At 38.5% G+C, this 21567-nt stretch overlaps 1 protein-coding gene across 1 annotated transcript in view; it reads left to right on the forward strand.

Annotated features, from left to right (window-relative positions):
- Positions 1-1496: 1496 nt before the first annotated feature.
- Positions 1497-21567, forward strand: part of LOC145986626 (transmembrane protein 185B) — a 28787-nt gene continuing 8716 nt past the window's right edge. Inside the window, exons 1-5 of the mRNA XM_083120858.1 lie at positions 1497-1950; positions 4747-4923; positions 7417-7624; positions 9652-9912; positions 20696-20819. Coding sequence (XP_082976984.1) covers positions 1913-1950; positions 4747-4923; positions 7417-7624; positions 9652-9912; positions 20696-20819 — 808 coding nt within the window. The 5' untranslated portion in view covers positions 1497-1912. The remainder of the gene's footprint in view (positions 1951-4746; positions 4924-7416; positions 7625-9651; positions 9913-20695; positions 20820-21567) is intronic.

Here is a 21567-nt window from a genome sequence, read left to right on the forward strand (position 1 = left end):
CTGTTTGATTTAATTTTATGCACTGCTTTGTGCACATTAATTTCGGTTACTGTGTTAAAACAAAATAATTTATTTTCATCGGTAAAGCTACGGCTTTCAAAGTACTCAATTTGTTTTGTTTTTAGTTGAGTGGGAATACTAGAGAGATTGCTAATTTGCCCAAAATAATTATTAAGAGCATGGAGCTCGTGTGCTGCGTTTACAAGTGAGGATAAGTTCACATTGACATCTTTATTATCCAGCACGCCCCACTGTTTTAGTTCACGCCACGTTTTCTTCTTATTTAATTGAATAGCGCCAAATTAAAAAGAGAAGTATGACTACTTTTCCTGTCGGATAACGGTAGTCGTAAAATTTCGGAGTTCTTTGTAGTGGTTCCAATCGGCAACGTTGTTCGTACGTTTGAATTTCCTCGGAGCGTTGTCTCGAATACGCATTAATAATTTGACATTAGGAGTTATCCACGGAACGCGCTTCCTCTTAACTCGGGCAGTTTTCATAGGTGCATGGCAATCAAATAAACGTACGATATTGGAGCTAGAAAAGTCTACTTTTTCATCAACCGTATCAAGTGATTGCAGTGTTTCCCACTGAACGTTTGTTATGTCTTCGGCAAAATTGTATATATCGAAAGAGGAGAAGCTTCTGTAATTCAAATATGTTCTCTCATTAGCAGGTTTTTCATAAACTAAGTCGATGTACGTGACACAATGATCCGATTTACCGATAGGCACTGTGACGTCGGTTGCATGCATTCTGGTAACGTCATCTATTACTATAATATCTAACGCCGGATCCTGTGGCCGAGTGGTTAGCACATCGCGCTGCGACGCCAAGGGTCCCGGGTTCGAATCCCGCTCGGGCTTGGTTGTTTGTGAATGTCCATTCATCACTTTCATCATTTCATCACTCATCCCCATCTTCGCAAATTAGCCAAGAGGCACACACATACGCAAAGTAAAATAAACTAAAATCAATATAATATCTAACAGCGTTTCGCTACTTTCAGTTATGCGCGTTGGTTTTGTTACAATTTGTGTTAGCCCGAAGGAAGATATTATCGATTTTAGAAACCGCGTTTCTGATTTATTTGGTTGTAAAAAATCGCAATTTAAATCACCGAGATATGTCAGATATCTAACTATTCTATGATATCACCTCCTCGAGTACCGACAGTTTAGAGTAAGAGAGAGAGAGAGAGAGAGAGAGAGAGAGAGAGAGAGAGAGAGAGAGAGAGAGAGAGAGAGAGAGAGAGAGAGAGAGAGAGAGAGAGAGAGAGAGAGAGAGAGAGAGAGAGAGAGAGAGACACACACACACACACACACACACACACACACACACACACACACACACACACACACACACACACACACACACACACACACACACACACACACACACACACACACACACACCCACACCCTAGTTCAGCAAAGTGGAAGGGGAAAAATAGTTGAATAATCGGAGAAACCTTTAAAGGAACAGTTCCATAATGATCACTTCGTTCACGAACTACCAGCAACTGGCATCATTGTTTGTGTTGTGGAAGTAAACTGTACTTTTATTTATTCTGTGCTAGGTCTATGATTTTATTTTTTTCTCGATGTGTATAATTTTGTCCGTGTGTTTCTACAACAGTATTCATGAAATAATAGAAAGGGAATGTCAGATGTACAGGTATACAATTGGCGTACCAATTGTGCCTGTGTAATATCAAAACATATCGCATGAGAAGTTCGCATATTTTGTCAACCCACTCACTCACAATAATTGTCAATACTTAACAACTGATGGATGGTTTTGTTTGGCATTTATATTGTATAGTATAGCCATGATCGTATTATTTTATCTTTTCATAACGTGAAATAACTTCGAAGGTGAGGTGTCGGATTTCCGAGATGAACTGATTGCAATGAATCTGCAAGCGTTATTTCAGGACTTTAATCCAAGGTAAGCGAGTTTTTAAAAATTTGGTATAATCCAAATCAATATATTTGCAATTTTATATTTATTTTATACACAGGTATATTTGAAATAAAAGCATCATCATCCATGTGTGACATAAATGTATTTCTGGCACAGGAACAATGAACAACATAGCTTAGTTGAGCAAGTGTAACAATGCCTATTGTTATAATAAATGATTTAGTCGGGCCAGTCCTGTCTTTTAAATCCCTGTCCCGACGGTTTTCTAACTAGAGTTGGGATGTCACGTTTTTGTTAGCACGTATCCAAACGTGTGCTCTTTTTCGTTGTAATCACTGCTTATATTGTTATTTATCTATACATCCCATCCACCCCCTTAAACTTTTTCACTAAGTCCCAATTTATGTCCATTTTGGCTCTAAAGATACCCTTTTCAGAGGAAAAATGCTGGATTAACCCATGGTTATCATGGATTATTCCTTATTTTAACTTGTTAGCAGAAATTATCTACATTTTGAATTTCTTAATGTAATTTGAATTCTGTATTAGTTTTTGTTTCTTTAAGAAGAAAGTTTCGAAAATAGGATAAAAACGTCATTTTCTATTGAAATGAAACTTTTTTGTCATATGGGTAAAACTTCGATAGCGACCCAACGGATTTCTTCATTTTTACTCAAGAAACTATTTACCGAAATCTTGTTCGTATTTTCTTTCATCGAGGAAAAAACGATGTTGTCCGTATATGCTAAATTGAACGAAATGAGTGCTAATGGAACCTAACCTAACCTCGTAGGCATACCTCGTCCCCGTGATGGTTCGTGGGGCTATCGTGAATTTTTGGGGCTAACGTCAATGGTTTAATAATTACTCTTTATGTCAAAACTTGAACTTTTTTTTCGTGAAAAAAGCAAAATAGCACCTTGAAGAATCTTTCGCAATGCAGAATAGGTAAGTACAAATGTTAAAAATGACAAAATAAACGATTGAGAGGTGTTGGGACGCTATCGAAGTTTTACCATCATATATAAGTCTGTTTCAGCGAAGGGGTATAGATTAAAGCATGGTGTTTTAATTTAAAGTTTTTGATTCATACTTTTGCCATCTAAGGTTCCAAGGTCAAGTCCTGACCTGAATAAAAAAAGGATCATATTAAATCCTGTTTGTTGTAGAGCATGCTGGTACGAGTTCCGTATAGTGGAAACACCTAGAAAGCATTTCTTTCACACTTTTTTACATTGCTAATGTACAATTCTACATTAATTTACGAGTACTAGCTGTTCTTCCTTTTTTTCGGTTCTGTAACACAGAATGTGGCGATAGCGTACTGGTTGTGCCAGTGTTTTTTTCAATTTGGAGTATGCATGCAGTGTTTCCAACCTTCTTCACCGAGGAATACCTAATTTCGTGGCTGGATTTGAAATTATGCTAATACCTCGTTAGCCTCACAAACCATTGGCATTAGCCCCACAAACTATCGACATTAGCCCCACAAACTATCGACATTAGCCCCACAAACCATTGACGTTAGACCCACAAACCATTGGCATTAGACCCACAAACCATTCCCGGTTAGTTTAGGCAAGCATAGTTTGATTTTTCGAAAAATAAAAATCTTGCCAAAAAAGAAAAAGGTGTGTTTGGAAACATTGACAGGGGGTTACGTGATTAAACGCACGGACCATCCTTGACATATAGAAGCAAATGGAAGCAACAGGAATTGCGTGTCGGAGATATATTTTTATAGAAAAAAAATTCGCGCTAAAAAATATTGAGGAACTTTAACGATGATACAGAAAGTTATTTCCGTAAGTAGTTTCTTCTGTAAAAATGAAGAAATCTGTTTCCACTATACGGAACTGTTACTGTATGCCTACAGTTCCCAGATAGGTAACAATTCATTATATCAGAGACGAATATCTTCATTTTTACAGAAGAAACTACTTACAGAAATGAGTTTCTCTAAGGTTTCCAACATTCGTCGAGGTATTTTCTTTCATCGTGGAATCTATTTGACAGGGAAATCATGTATTTTTCAAGAGAAATATCTCATCGATGCACAAGTGCCATTGCTTTCGCTACATGAACCAGATGCCTCATATGTTTGATGACATAACCCCCTGTCAGTGTTTCCAACCCCCCTTTTTTTAAACTATGCTTGCCTAACCTAACCTTATCGGAAATGGTTTGTGGGGTTATCCGTCAGCTACCTGTGCATAATGTACAATTTGGACATGTGACGAACACGATTTTACTTTTCGGTGAAGATGGTTGGAAACACTGCATACCTACAACAGTAGTCAACCTCTGCCCGCCATATTGTGTGTTGCGGATGGGAAAAAAGGAATAACAAAATCTACTCTCTATGTGAAAAATTGTGTTTGTTTTCGTGTAAAAAGCATAATGGCACCTTGAACTATGTTCCGCAATACACAATTGGTAAGTATGAACCATGCGAAACACAAAATATCCTATTTTAATGTGTCTCCGATATAACGAACTGTTACCCCCAGATATTTCATAAATTGGTTTATTTCATTTTAACCAAGGATAAGTACCATTTTCAGAACGTGACATTTGGACTTTTCCAGTTGTACTGTGAAAGCATGAAAATGTAGATTATTTCAGATATGTATTAGCATTGTTTTAAACAGCCTTTCAGTTCCTTTAGGCTAATTGTGACAATTTGGATAAATGATTGATGAAAATTTTAGTGAAAACCTAAAAATACCTTGATTGTGGTGTGACTTTCATCTAGCTGCCTTCCAGTGTTCTTTTATTGTGCAAATAATGATTTCTTCTTTTCCCTTTTTTTCATTGCAGCAAGTTCCTGGTGTATGTATGTCTGATGTTATTTACTGCACTCTTTGCATTACGATTGGATGGCACCATTGATTGGAGTCATTGGACGGTATTCATTCCAATATGGTTTTGGAAGTTTATGGTGATAGCTGGAGCGACCGTTGGGAGTTATATTTGGTGGAGGCATCCACATTTCAGGTAACTGATTTATCATCCATGTGAATGTCATTTAAAAATATCTAAGAGGGGTAAAATACCTACCAGACACGGCTATGGTTTAAATATTTTCCAGTAATTCTGCTTCACCTTTCATCTGAAGTACCATGTAAGAAATATCAAATATTCACATTGTTTGGTGAGAGTTTCATATTTTTTTCTTTTATAATTCAGATGTTTCTCTTTGCTTCATGTTTCAAGATATGACAAATCCAGTAGCAAGTTAATATACTTACTTTATATACAAAACTACAGGGTTCACCAGTGAATCGGGTGATTTGGGAACAGATTTTCTATTTTTAGCATGAACAGGGAAGGGGAATGATACCGCCAGGTGATGTAGCCTTGAATAGCATTCAATTTTGAAATGGAGTCCTGTACTGGTGTACAGCGTGCATTCGCCATAAAAGCATTGGAGCGAATTTACAATACCGGACCCCTCCCCGATTTTTGTAGTAGTTCGCATACTCACTAATTGAGGACTCCTAATAACGAATTTGAAGTAAAATTTGGGGGTCACGTGTAGAAATTGCAATATAAGCGAAATTGAATGGTCCGTGATGGGAACATAAACCCTGGATTTCTCCACGAAAACAATGTTTATTGCAATATTTTAAAGTTTAGAATGAAATTAATATAACTATGTTTACCTAACCTTACCGTGAATGGTTTTTGGGGCTATGCATGAATGGTTTGTGGGGCACTGTAAAAAAAATGTCAGTTTCGTAGCACTTGAGCGACAAATTTTAACTACAAAATCGTGATCAAGTATCCTAAATTATTGACTCTGCGAAATATGAACCAGTGCCCTGTATTATTAATATGTACCCAACTAAAAGTTACTAAAAAAAGACTTAAGAAAGAAAGAACTTTATTTCCTGCCTTCAAAGTTGCCATCTTCCTCACACCGCGCAGATTACTGAACAAGTAACGCTACGTTGAACAAGCATGGTTTCCATGCTTGTATATGGAGAACGATTGTGGTAATTGAAAAGCTTATTTTACAACTTCTACACGTCAGTTAACAATTTCAACACATCACCCCCACATGTTAACCTCAGATACTTCATAAGTATAAGAAGTAGGATAGAAATTACGGATGGGTTTGGTATTGTAAATTCTTATCAAAGCATTTTTTACAATGATAGCTACGCAGACCCAATGTCAATTTAACAAGAAATTCGTTATTCATCATGGAAACAGTTAAGTGCCGCCAGCTCGTGCCATCAATACGTGGGTAAACAACTTCAAAGAGACAAGCTCAACTGTGAAAGAAAGGTGGTAGTGTTAAAACTGTTTGCACCCCATATATATGTTATGTAGGACCATGGGTAGTTTTCGCGATCAGCTTGCTGAGGGTGTGCAGCGTAATGGAGGACATCTTGAGTAATATTTAAGTAATATTTTCAGTGAAATGATGTGTTCTGTTTTGTTTCTGCAAATGCTAAGGTATGTACTTCCTAATAAATGTAACTGTATCATGATATCCAATGCTTTTAACTTTGTGTTAAAACTTAAAATCACCTGATTCTGATTCACTAGCAGACCCTGTATTTGCCATTGTCACCATTAATTTTGGTTGTCATTCCTAAATGAATGGTGGAAATGGCAACTGAAATTACTACAATATGTATGTGGGCAGTGTTTGCAAGATAATTTCTTAATAAAAAAAAAAAAGGTGTTTTTCATTTTCCACTAATTTATTTAATTAAAATTATCTCCACACATATTGGTAATTTTTGGTCATTTACATTACATTTTGACAAATTGGAGTTGGATAAGGCATAACTTGCACTACATACGCTCATTTCACTAAGTAGTTAAAGTCCGGTTTTGGCATGTTCTTACTTTTTTACTCAAGCTTCCGCCACATCTTGTGGCTTCTTCAGGAGTTAAAACAAGTCTCAAGATAGTCAAATTTAAAGCATGGGAAGGCAAGTTCATTCCTTCCTTCTCCATCTGATCCTGGAAACTTACAAACAGATGTTTCCTCTTTCCTTTTTCGCTTTTGTGTGCGTGGGGGGGGGGGGGGGGTTAAATTAAATTCATGGTAACTTGCACAACACCCAAATTGCATTTTGGTGATACATTTCATTTAGTCTGTGGCCTGCATAAACCCCCTTCTTCCTAGGGCACTTGTGACACCTCATTACCTTACTAAGAATAATAATAAAAGTTGTTAGCCACGGAGTCCTGGACAAGTCTGCATTTTTTGTTCCAAAACTGTAATGTAAATGAGTATAAGGGATTATACCATGAGTTCAAAACCAATAAGAGTAGGAATAAATGAACTTCTGTTGTAAATAGGAGGAGACCAAGACATGGTCTACAGTACTAGAGAAAGATAATATATTACCATATTTTATCTCATTTTTGTGTGTGTGCAATATTTTTGTAATTTCATTGTGTATGTATATTACAGAAATGCCTCTTAATATTCAATAACATGAAGTACAATTACTCTCTCTGTTCTAGGTTGGAAGGTGAAGCATATGTCCACTTCAAAGCTATGTTGATCAGCTTGGCCTTACATTTAATTTTACTTATGTTTGAGCTACTCGCTTGTGACAAGTTGGAATCTGGAAGGCATCTATGGATTCTTGTGTTCATTCCACTAATATTCATCTCCATCGTTTCCATAGCTGTTTGTATTTGGGCTGTGAAACATGATAGGTCTTTTGAGGTAAGTGGTGACTGTTTGAATGAGAGGTGTGTTATAAACATCCAAGTTTAATGTAGTTTAAATGAAGTTATGTAAAAAAAAAAAAGTGGGGGTCTACCAGTGTGAAATTTTTGCAGAAACCAATACTTAATTTACTGATACTGATGACTGATATTCTATAGATGTATAAATTTTGAAACATTCCATAGAGATCCTGAATTGTTCACTCCCCTCCTTAATTAAAACACTTAACGTGGTGATGTTAATGCGGCTTGCTTGCATAACGAAACCCTAAATTTTCAAATTTACCTTACAAAATCATAGTAAATGCGAATTTTACCTTTATATAAAACGTAAGCGAGTTCCAAAAGTTATATCCGCAACTTGAAAATATTCTATTCATTTCGGTGGCCTCTGCTTTACTCGATGCTTTACTGTTGCTTTACTGTTGGGTTGACTTTGGTTCCTGTTGTTTCCTCGCTTACCGCTAGGGGCGACCATGGAAACGTACAGAGGACATCAAAACAAACAACTTTTCTCAGTAACATTTTTCTCGTTGGTGCGTAGTTTCGGCGCTACAGTCATTAAAAAAAAAAAAAACTTTTTTGCCACCGGAATGCTGGCAGCCACACACAACATTTGATCGCATTATGTCAGTTCCTGCAGTGAAACAGTGCACGGCAGTGTTGCAAGGAACACAAATTTTGGGGAAAATGCCAGACTACCAACAACATTGTGATCTGTAAAACGAAAATATGATCGTGTCCAGTAGGCTGATCATCTAGGGAAACACAGGCTATGAGCCAGAAGACCAGCAGTCATCCCAGGAGAAGGGGGAAGTGAACCAACGATACGAAAAATGGTAGAAAAACAGTGTATTCAAAATGAAGTGGCAATATCGGATTTTGTTTCTTTTGTCAAATATAAGCATCATCAACAATAAATTTTATTGGACTTACAGTTTACATCTGGCTACATTACAAATATTGCAAGTCTCGTTGCAAGGTTAATATCTACAGGTTTGTATATCCATTTGTCCTGATACATGCATTGTGGTATTGTGATGCTGATAGCGGAAGTATCCGATGTTCACGTTGTTACATTATGGCTAAAACACTCACAACCATGGGTTGTTAGGTTGTTACAACCTAATCATGAATCAGCAGGGAATATACTGCCATATTCACAGTAATGTTGCAAACTATTACATGTGTATCTGGTGCGTAGATAAACACAGTCGTCGGAGAGCTTGTTTTACTACTACTTATATCACTTTATTTTCAACCATTTTTGCCACTTGCCACATAATGCAGTGAATATTCATTACATTACGTGTTATTTACCTTTGAAATTTTGAGTTCTTTCATTTCTATTTTGTCAAGTGTTCAGTGTGTCACAGACGACGAGTATCAGAAGGATGAAGTGGATAGACTAAATTGTAGATGCCAACTTGGAACTTGGCAACAAGATTTGTAAATATTTGATATGTAAGCTGAGACAAAATTTGATGTTACCACTTCAATTTGAATTCCTCATTTTTCTACCATTTTTGTATAGTTTGTTCACTTCCTGTTGGGTTACAGAACGTGTTTTCTTGCTTTGTTTTACAGTACATAATGTGGCTCATTGTAGCTATGTCATTTTTCACAGAATATGTGTGTTCCTGGCAACCCTGGAATGCATCGCTTCACAACAGGAAATGACATCTCAAATGGAATCAAATGTTGTGTGTGGTTGCCAGCATTCAGGCGGCAAAACAGACTTTTTTGAACGACTGTAGTGCAGAAACGACGCATCAACGAGAAAAATTACTGAGAAAAGTGGTTTGTTTTGATGTCCTCTACATGTTTCTGTGGACGCCATTAAAATTACACCCTGTATAATTATTGATAATTTTACCAATAAAGTGACACTTTGAAATTCCAACATTGGCTATATTGCTGTTGTATATAATGTGGATATGAGTTACTTTACAATATATGAAATGTGAATAGTCAGCAATAATGCTTATTCATACAATGGGATATGATTTTGTTTTTCTCTTGCAGCTAGAACTCTTCTGTTCTGTGAATATCCTCCAGTTTATCTTCCTAGCATTGAGGTTAGATGGATTCATCACATGGAGTTGGGAAGTAGTGTTTGTACCACTGTGGATTCTTATGTGCCTTTCCTTGGTGGGTGTTTTATATACTATAATATTTGCTGGAATTCTTCTAAGGACACCAGAAGTTAACCCAGAGCAGAGGAGGACATCATTCAATTCTGCTTTAGGATACACTTTCCTTGTTATTCCAATTCTAATATTCCAGGTATGTTCTTAACTTTTTTTTTAATTCCAGAAAGTGGCATTTTTAAAAACTTCTTGTTCATATGAGCGGATCCAATAAATTGAAAGAAGAAACAGTAAGATGATGTACATATTGTTTTAGTGCACTGTACAAGCTGAAGAATAGATGTTGTTGTATTCTGTTGTCTTAAGTAGCCGGCCCCTGTTGCGTAGTGATTAGCAAATCATGCTATTACGCCAGGGGTCCCGGATTGAAATCCCGTCTTGGGCATGGATATTTGTGAGTGTCCATTCATCAATTTCATCATATCATCACTCATCACCATCTTTGCTATTACCCAAAAGTGGCAGACAAGCGAAGTATAATATAGCAAATCGATCAATATTGTCTTAAGTAGGGAGATATCATCAAAGAAAGGGCCGATATTTTTTAAAAATCAAGAAAATGATAAGAGAAGAAATTTATTGTGATTGATATTTCCGTATACCCTCTGCATAAAAATCTGCCGCCTGAGAGTGCAGCCAGCCCAGAACTGATGTCTTGAACACGTCACTGTCGTTGAAACGCTTCGATGCAAGCCACTTTTTCAGGTGAAGGAAAAGAAAGAAATCACTGGGGGCAAGGTCGGGGCTGTAAGGGGGATGATTGAATAGTTCCCATCGAAATCTTTCAATTGTCTCAACAGTACGAGCAGCTGTGTGTGGGCGGGCGTTGTCATGGATCAGAAAAATTCCAGAGCATAGCATTCCTCTCCGCCAATTTTGTATAGTATGTCTCAGATTATTCAGTGTTTTGCAATACACCTCTGCTGTAATTGTTTGTCTTGATTAGAAGAATTTTACAAAAATCACACCTTTTTGGTCCCAAAACACGGTTGCCATGATTTTGTGAACTGATGGTGTTTGTTTGAATTTCTTCGCTTTAGAAGAACCAGAGTGACGCCATTGCATTGACTGCTGCTTCGACTCGCTAGTGGTGTACGATATCCACATTTCATCCCCCGTCACTATGTGGGAAAAGAGGTCACCTCTTTCTTCCCCCAGCAGGCCAAAAAATCACGTGCAGCTGTCCTTTTTTACTCTTTGTGAGCGTATGTCAGCATTTTTGGTACCCACCTCGCACACAGTTTGTGATACCCCAGTTTGTCAGTCACAATTCGATGCACTGTTTTCCCAGACACTTCTGGAAACTCTTTGGCAAGTTCAGATATTGTGAACCGGCTATTGGAACGCACTTTCTTGTTACCGCTTTCCACCAGATCGTCCGTCTGCACACTAGGCCTTCCGGTACGCTCATCGTCATGGACATTTGAACGCCCTTCCCGAAACTCTCTTGCACCATTGCCTGATCTTCCCTTCACTCATCACTGTCGGTCCATAAATGGCACACAATTCCCGATGGATGTCAACTGCATTCTGTCCTTTGGCATTCAGAAATCGTATGACAGATCTCACTTCACATTTGGTGGGATTTTGTATTACGGCAGCCATTTCACCTTACTGCTACTCGCACGTATGCAACCCCACTCTGACGATTCTATCTCTGTTGCAAGCACAGAATACTAGGGCATGCTCCTGCACATGCTCAACTTCATCAGTGTAGCCAACCCTGCGTAAAAAATTATCGGCCCTTTTTTTTTTTTTTACATGCGCCTCGTACTATGCAATATGTATTTAGTGATAAAACCTCAAAATATCTCAAAATTTACAATCGAAAACCTAGAGCTATACTTAATTGCTACCCTGTTTCAGACAAAAATTCACGAAGAGCTAGTAATTTCAAATTATTGATTCAAAAGTTGGTGGAAATTTTATAGCTTATTCAGGATTTCAACAATAAATTCTTGCACTGTGTGCCACCTCTTTATCCAACTGCACCAAATTGTAGACAATATGAATGAATATATTTTCTCATTGATCTAGCATCGGCCAATACTTTTCCGGCAGTTTGATTGCTATGCGATGCTTTCGCAGAATCTAATTATCCTGGAGGTTATGCAAAATTCCATATTTCTAGTGATTTTGTACAAATATTATGTGGAGAAAACTGTATTGTGTGATTACATGACAAGAATTTTTTATATTCTGATGTAATTTTTTAATATTTTAAAGCAAAGCTCACTTAAATTGATGCTTATAATTGGAGTGGAACAGTCATCACTAATATTAATCAGTATTTTGAACAACTTTTAAGTGTTACAATTTTCAAGCATTGGCATATTGGTAAGAGTATCAATATCGGTTCACAGTGGTATTGGTTCAGCCCTATTTAGATTATAATTAAGAAATCAATGTAAAATTATGAAACGGTTAATTTATATGGAGTATCTACTTCCACTCGCCTGCAAAGTCAACTCCTTTCGCTATAATTAGAGGTACATGTTTTTGGTAAATAAAAAAGGAAAATTTCGATACAAAAACAGTCAATTTTAGGTTCTAAAGCGGCTAAAAAATTTTGCTTTAAGAGCAGTGAAAATTTTGAATGTAATCCCAAATTTGATATAAAAACTGCAATTACTACACAAAATAAACATATCCCTTCTAATTAAGTCACCAGAATATTAAGTTTATTCCTGTATAAAGGGGTCCATTTTTGATTCTCAAATGTTTACAGTAGAATTGATTAATTTTCCGTGAATTGCATGACTCTCAGGATATTCTGACTTCAGAAAGTGTCACATCTAAATAAACTAAATTTCGTGTTTAAGAGAGGCCTTCCCGATGGCGCAGTGGTAGCATCGTCACCTTGTAATCAAGGATTCCCTGGTTCGATTCTCGGTGGAGGCACATAGTGATTCGGATCCCACTTTAAATTGTAGGTCCAGTCCCAATTAGCTTACTGTGCATGAGGTGGACTTAAAACAAAATCGATGGTGTTTAAGGGTCTATTTCACATTTTGCAGTTCATTTCTTATTTTCCTACAAAACAGGGTAGGAAAATGCACTTCACACCTTTCAGAAACATTAAAAATTAGCATTGGAATGTGTTATTTCGCATTTCATGTTTTCGTCAAAAACTAAATATGCATGCCTTTAGCTATAATCAAGACATGATTCCCATATTTGAATATTTTATACATGTAATTTCAAATGCTCTGTGTATCATTTGTATTACTTGCTGCAGTTGTGTACAGGTAGTCAGTGCAAGCAAAATTAAACCTAACAGTTAGCAGACCTAAACTTCACAACCGCAGCACTAACTTCCTGGCCCACGTAGCCCACCTTGTCCTCACATGTAACAATTTCATCTTCGAAAACGAACATTTCCTACAGATCCGAGGTACAGCCATGGGCACCAGAATACATTTTCAGACTTCAGAAAGTGTCACATCTAAATAAACTAAATTTCGTGTTTAAGAGAGGCCTTCCCGATGGTGCAGTGGTAGCATCGTCACTTTGTAATCAAGGATTTCCTGGTTCGATTCTCGGTGGAGGCACATAGTGATTCGGATCCCACTTTAAATTGTAGGTCCAGTCCCAATTAGCCTTACTGTGCATGAGGTGGACTTAAAACACAAAATCGATGGTGTTTAAGAGTTTATTTCACATTTTGCAGTTCATTTCTTATTTTCCTATGCAAACCTCTTCATGGTCAAACTTGAGCAAGAGTTCTTGGATACCCAACCCCTCCTCTGGCTCCTCTTCATCGACGACATCTTCATGGTCTGGACACATGGAGAACCTTCCTTATAAGCTTTCCTCGAACCAGATCACCTTCCTGGATGTGGGCGTGCACATCGAGGGAGGACACCTGACTACATCTATCCACATAAAACCCACCAACCACATGCAATACCTCCACTTCTCCAGTTCCCACCCGTTCCACACTAAAAAAGCCATTCCATTATCTCTGGCCCTCAGGGGACAGCACCTGAACACTTCACCCACCTCCTGCCAGAATTATAACCTCCGCCTACACCAAGCCCTGGTCAACCATGGATATCCCTCCATCCTGGTCACAAAACAAATATCGCGAGCTGCCTCACACACCACTACCACCAAGAAACCTGCTGCCACCATCCCACCTGCAATCATCACCCAATATCATCCTCACCTCAACAAAATCAGGCACACACTACACTCTCTTCTCCCCATTCTCCACAGTGATCCTGAAACCAAAAACATATTTCCCGACAAGCCCAGTGTGGTTTTCAAGTGCACCCCCCAAACCTCCAAAACATCCTGATCCACAACACTCCTACACCACACAACCAACACCCCCCTGCCCACAAATGCAACCGCCCTAGGTGCAAAACCTGCCCCATCCTCATTACCTCTCACACCCTCCAGGTGCACACGGCCAGTGGCAAATTTACCCTCCATCCCAAAGGGACATGCCACGCCTCAAACCTGATCTACATCCTCACCTACATCTGTGGTGATTTTTACCTGGGGGAAACATCAACTGCCCTCAACCTTCGCATCAATAACCACTGCTTCTCCACCCACAACATGGACTTCACTGTCACCGTCCACACCAACCACCACAACATCCGTTTCAACGACTGCTTCCGTGTAGCGATCATCCGTCTCCTACCCCAACGAGCCAACACCTCTGTTCGCAAAAGATGGGAGAGGGCCTATATATCGGCCATGAGTGCAACCACCCCACCTGGCCTGAACTAGCCTCCTCCAATTTTGCCCACCATCCTCCCAAGACCCACCCCCCTGCCCACCAACCACCCCCTGGAAAGATACATCACTGCCATAATCTCCACTCACTGACAGCTCATTTCTTGACAACTTCTACAACTAACCCAACTTGAATTCCTCTCAAGATAAAGCCCTTCAAGATCTCCGCCAGAACGACCTCCCAGCTGACAAGGGATCCACCACGGTGGTCTTGAACTCTCAAGATTACCTGGCGGAAGCCACTCGCCAGCTGGCCGACTCCTCCACCTACAAAACCACCACGGTCAACCTTTCATCCACACACCTCAACAGAATTCAGGACTTTATCCACACCCGAGGTCCCCCAGAGAGCCTGACAGCCTCCACCATATCCATGCTCATCCCAGACAACCCCCGCACCCCCACTTTTTACCTGCTGCCCAAAATCCATGAACCTGGCAACCCTGGTAGACCCATCGTGTCCAGTTACAATTCACCTGAAAGAATCTCAAACCTTTGTCAACTCCCACCTCCAGCCTCTTGTTAAAGCTCTGCCCTCCTACCTCCGGGACACCAGCCACTTCCTTCAGAAAATTAACACTCTCCCACCATTACCTGCCAACACTATCCTTGCCACCATCGATGTTACTTCTCTCTATACGAACATACCTCACTCCCATGGCCTCTGCTCCATAGAATCCTTCCTCAACAACAGACCAAAACCCCACAACCCCAGCACTAATTTCCTGACCCATCTAGTTCACTTTGTCCTCACGTGCAACAACTTCACCTTTGAGGACAAGCACTATCTCCAAATTCGGGCCACAGCCATGGGTACCAGAATGGCCCCATCCTATGCCAACCTGTTCATGGGCAAAGTTGAAAAAGAGTTCCTGGAGACCCAATCTCTCAAACCTCTCCTCTGGCAGGTGAATTTGCCGGTGGCAGTGTAGATCTGGAGGGTGCGGGAAGTGACAAATATGGGGCAGGTTTTGTACCTTGGGCGGTTGCATTTGTGGGCAGGTGCAAGTTGATTGTGAGTAGGTGGATTGTGGTGGACCAGGATGTTTTGGAGATTGGGAGGGCGTTTGAAAACAACTCTGGGCTTGTCGGGGAAGATATTTCTGGTGTCAGGATCACTGTGCAGGATGGGAAGGAGGGAACGTAGAGTGTGACTGATTTTGTTGAGGTGGGGGTGATATTGGGTGACAAGTGCAGGGGGATTGGTGGCAGGTTTCTTGGTGGGAGTGTATGAAGCAGCTCGGGATATTTGACTAGTGACCAGGGTGGAAGGATATCCATGGTTGGTCAAGGCTTGGTGTAAGTGGAGGTTATAGTTCTGTCGGGAGGTGGCTGAGGTGTTGAGGCGTTGACCTCTGAGGGCCAGGGAGAATGGGATGGCTTTCTTGGTGTGGAACGGATGGGAGCTGGAGAAGTGTAGGTATTGAATATGGTTGGTAGGTTTGATGTGTATGGAGGTTTCCAAATGTCCTTCCTTCATGTGCACATCCACATCAGGAAGGTGATTTGGTTGGTGGAGTGAGTCCAGGTGAAATTGATGGAGCTGAAGTGGTTAAGTTTGTCTAGGAAGGTTCTCCATGTGTCCAAAGCATGAAGATGTCATCTATGAAACGGAGCTCTACCCCAAAGGAACCTGCTACAGCTCTAACCTAATTTATATCCTCACCTGCAACATCTGTAGGAGCTTCTACCTGGGGGAAACATCCACAGCCCTGAACCTCCGCATCAACAACCACCGCTCCTCTACCCAAAACCTGGACTTTGCTGTTGCCATTCACACCAATCACCACAATATTCCTTTTAATGACTGCTTCCAGGTAGCGATCGTCCACTCCTTGCCCCAATCCACCAACACCTCAATACGTAGAAGATGGGAGAGGGCCTACATATCGACCATGAATGCAACCACACCCCCAGGCCTGAACAAGGCCACCCAGTAACGCCCCTCATCCCCTATTCTCACCCTCACCACAACCTTTCCCCAACCAACCCCCCCCCCCCCTCAGTTTTCGACAAGCCTGGCGAAAGAACCATCTATATATTTTTTTTTGGCACTGTCAACACTTTTTTTTTCGGGACCTGGCAACACTGCAGGTCATCCTTACTCTTGCTTCTTGTCACCAAGTACTACAACGTCTCTCTACTCCTGAAGATGTGACATACCATTACGAAAATTTCACTTTTTATTTAGCCCTTGTGGCCCTCCTTCCTTTTATCCAATTTTTCCAACTTTGGTATATATATATATATATATATATATATATATATATATATATATATATATATATATATATATATATATATATATATATATATATAACTTATGTTTTATTATTCCGAGTTAACTCAGGCTACTCACACCTTTGGTATCTCTTACTCTGCTACACATTCCAAGCCTCAAATTTATTTATTTATTTATTTATTAACCAATCGCCTATAACAGAGCGAATGCTCCAATTACAATAGGCATTACAATTTGCTATATACAATATAATTTACATAAATATATAATACATGATACAAACACATAGTAATTATTACACAAAACATTAGATAAATATGAATACAAAAAGTTATACAAATACGAAAGTTACACAAATACAAAAAATTACATACATATACATATTACAAATTTTGAACAGAGGAGAAAACTAAAGGACACAAGAAACAAAACATAAACAAGTAACAAACTATAAAAGCTTGAGAATAATAAAGAAATTATACGAATACCACTATTTAAATAGGAAACAGGAATAATCAATACAAAGCAAAAGTTCAAATTTGAATTCGTTTATAAGTATACAAAATTTAGAAAGCTATAAATTGTATTTGAGACTATAAATAAATCACTCTAGAATTAGATCTGTTTTATTTGTATATTATATCTAATATGTTGTTTAAACTATATAGATAGTTTTTAATATTAAAAGCAAAATCCAAATCAATTCCATTCGGGACAATATTATTATGTTTACTTAATAATCTAATAATTGGAGAATTTTGATGGAATTTTGTGTTTGATTTATTGCAGTAAAATGGTTGTCTTACTCTTAATACCTTATAATTGAAGTTAAAGTTTATCAACTGTAAAAGATTTTCACACTCAAGTATACCATTGATAAGTTTGTATAGGAATATATGGTCAGCCGTTTCACGTCTTCGTTGAAGTGTATCACATGAGAATTCATTTAGTAATTTAACATAGGAGATGCGATCTGCATATGAAGATCTCTTGTATTTTTTGTAGTAAATATATTGTAAAAATTTATTCTGAATTTTTTCAATTTTATTGATATGGCATGAGATATATGGGTTCCATACCGTACTCCCGTATTCTAATTTTGCTCGTACAAGATTATTAAATAAATATACTAAAGAGTTGATATTAAATAAATCTTTGGAGTTTCTTAAAACAAAGCCAAGCATTTTATAAGAGTCGTTAACTACTTTTTCAATATGAGTATCAAAGGTGAGTTTGTTGTTTAACCATATTCCTAAATCCTTGGTAATGCTTTTTCTACTTAAAGAATTACTGTTAATTATATATTTGTGAGTGTATCTCATATGTCATCGAGCAAAAGAAAGTACAAAGCATTTATTGACATTAAAAGAAAGCTTATTTGTTTGTGACCAAACTCAACATTTATTTAAATCGGATTGGAGAGCTAGACGGTCAGTCTCATGATTTACTCTCTTGTATATTTTTACATCATTGGCAAACAATAAGCACTTGGAGTATTTAATTGTTCATGGTGTCATTAATATATAATAGAAAAAATAAAGGGCCCAAATTTGAACCCTGTGGTACGCCAGAGTGCACAATAAACGGAAAAGAGGTTACCTGATTATATGTTACAAATTGGGTTCGATTACTTAAATAGCAAGTTACTAGTTTTAATAAACTTATAGAAAAGCCAAAGTTTGATAATTTCTGAAGCAAAATTGAGTGGTCTAATTTGTCAAAAGCTTTGACAAAATCAATATATATTACATCTACTGGGGATCTCTCATTAAATGAGTCAAAAACAAATTGGTTAATGTGATCAAGTTAGTTGTAGTACTTCTGTTCGGGTAAAACCCACGTTGCTCTCTAGTTATAAATGGTTTGACATGGTTAAATATTTTTTTATAAATAATTTGTTCAAATATCTTAGACGGAGCGGATATAAGAGATATAGGTCGATAGTTTTTTACATCACAAGCATTACCAGATTTAAAAATGGGGACTACTTTACTAATTTTCCAAATATCGGGAAATATTTGGGTTTTTAATATCTGATTAAATATATGACAAAGTGGTATGAGTAATACGTCAGCGCAAGCTTTAAATATATAAGTAGGAATTTGATCCGCACCACTAGATTTACTCGATTTTAATTTTTTTACAGATTCGTTATAATCATCATTAGTTACTGAGTGAATGTTAAGACAATGAGTTACTTCAGTATAGGAAGGTTCAGGAATTGAATATGATGAGGCTAATCAGGACTGGACCTACAGTTTAAAGTTGGATCTGAACCACTATGAGCCTCCACCGGGTATCGAACCTGGGACCCCTTGATTACAAGGCGACGATGCTACCACTGCGCCATCGGGGAGGCCCACAAATGCTGGAAAAGTATCTGCCACTATCATTGAGTAAATAAATTTCAACTGATGCCACTGGCATTAGCCTGTATTCAAACTGTGTGGCGTGTCTTGCTGGGGAGGCAGCGAAATTTTTTTTTTTTTTTGCTGGGGAAACATGAGATCTCCAGAAGAAAAATGTATTTTTTTCTCCAAGTTTCAAATGTGTTAATAATAAATATCAATATCTTCTTCCGTATTATTGCAACTTACGTTGGTTGTCCATCTGCAATGTCATCTCCCATGTTACTGAACTGAGACAGGAACAGCACTCGTATTTTGTAGAAAAAATACCATGCCAATGCTGAAAACATATTCTGATATTTTACGTCAACTGAATGTATCTCTAGAAGGTACAATGGAAATCTTTCACTTATCAGACAAGGTGTCAGTCTCCTAAAAGAAGTTGCTACTTTGTAAGAGAAAAATTTGATAATTGGTTTAGTTTATTTTACTTCGCTTTTCTGCCACTTTTGGCTAATTGCGAAGATATGGATGAATGATGATGAGATGGTTGAAGGGACAATCACAAACATGTAGGGACAGCACAACCCGAACCCCACAGAGGACTGACGCTTGAGACTCACTAGTTTGCAAAACTCATTCCAGGGGTGTACACCCTGGAATGGAGGTTGACATTTGGTTGTCTTGTCCACCCATGTAAGATAAAGATTACAGATGAAAGCACTGGTGATTTCTTTCATGCATTGCATATCGTATCACTGCACACACCAGCTTAGAGACAGTAAGAAAATTGCACATCACCTGTATTTATGACACACATTATATTTTCATTACTTGCACCAACAGTAAATAAACACATGAAGAGATTTTGTGTTGATCTTTTATGGTCACGTTCACATGTGCTTATTTATTATTATTGAAGGGAGGCTTGTGAAGATTTTGGAAACGGAGGGGAACCACAACAGGAAAAAGTTTGAAAACCTCTGGCCTCACCAATTCATCATCATCTCAGTCCCAATTTAAACTGATTGAACATTCAGTTTCTTACTTTCAATGTGTTGATATGGTTTTGGCAAAGCCTAATACAGTACGGGACTGTTCTTTAAGGAGAAACTTGACACATGATGCTTTGAAGGTGCTTCCTTGTAATGATTTGGAATATCATAACTTGATTCCTTCTCATGAATATGTGAAATCTATTGCTGTATCAGTGTATAATATCTAAGGATGTTTATAATACGTTAAGAGAAAATTTACATCACTTACATCCAATTAGTTCAAAAGCTTTTGGCAAGCACATCAGAATCTGCAAATTTACTGCTTCCTCACGTCACCAGTTGATATTTTCTATTAATTTAGTGCCCCCCCCTCCCGGTGGCAGAGTGGTTAGCACATCATGCTACGACACGAGGGGTCCCGGGTTCGAATCATGGCCTGGGTATGGATGTTTGTGAGTGTCCATTCATCACTCATTCCCATCTTCGAAAATTAGCCGATAGTAGCAAAAGAAGCGAAGTAAAATAAATCAATGTATTAATTGAGCGATTATTTCATTGATACAGTACTTGTTTTTCTCTCCATAGGTTCTTCTTGCTAACAAGTTAGATGAAGACATTTCCCTCAGCTACTGTGGAGTTGTGTCTCCACTCTTCCTTTCATACTTTACACTTATCCTCATGTCATTTGGAGCCAAAGGAGGGAACAGATGTAAGTTGCTGTTTTACTTAAGTTTCATTTGGCCTTTGTTTTCTATATATGTCTTGCTACATGGTATTTCGATAATATGCAATTTAATTTACTCGTAATATAGTTTTTTTGGCAGTGAAACGCATGCCAAATTGATTTAACGACTTGCGTGAAGTAATTTTACACCTGATGCCAAGTCTGTTTAGAACACTTGTACAGAGAGGCCCTATATATATGTGAACTTAAATTGATTCTATAATTATGGTAGCAATGTGTAGTATGGTGATCTCTCAAAAGATGTTCATAATCACATGAATATTCTGGTCACCATGTGACTGAGAAAGCACTCAAACAAAATGCACATTCATGCTCAATACCATTTTGAAGTATGAGGGTGGATCAAATGAAAACGGAACAGTGGATGTACGGAACAAAGCGCTTCCATCGCCGAAGAAGTCCAAGAGGGTGCAGAATTGTGGCAAAGTGATGCTGACATGTTTTTTTGATCATGAAGGACCCCTTCTCCTTGAGTTCCTGAACCATGGTCAAACAATCAACGCTGCTTGTTACTACCGTACCCTCCACTGTTTGCGCTCAGCAGGGACAAACGGCCTGGCCTTTTGTCCTCTGGAGTGGTTTTGCTGCATGACAACGCATGGCCCCATATGTCAGCTGTTACAAAGAACACGTTGGTGACGTTTGGGTGTACAGTGTTGGAACGCCCACCGTATAGCCCTGATCTATCGTCATGCGACTTCCATATCTTCGG

This window comes from Lepisma saccharinum, chromosome 4 (genome assembly GCF_977018435.1).
Source record: "Lepisma saccharinum chromosome 4, izLepSacc3.1, whole genome shotgun sequence".
Classification (NCBI taxonomy): domain Eukaryota; kingdom Metazoa; phylum Arthropoda; class Insecta; order Zygentoma; family Lepismatidae; genus Lepisma; species Lepisma saccharinum.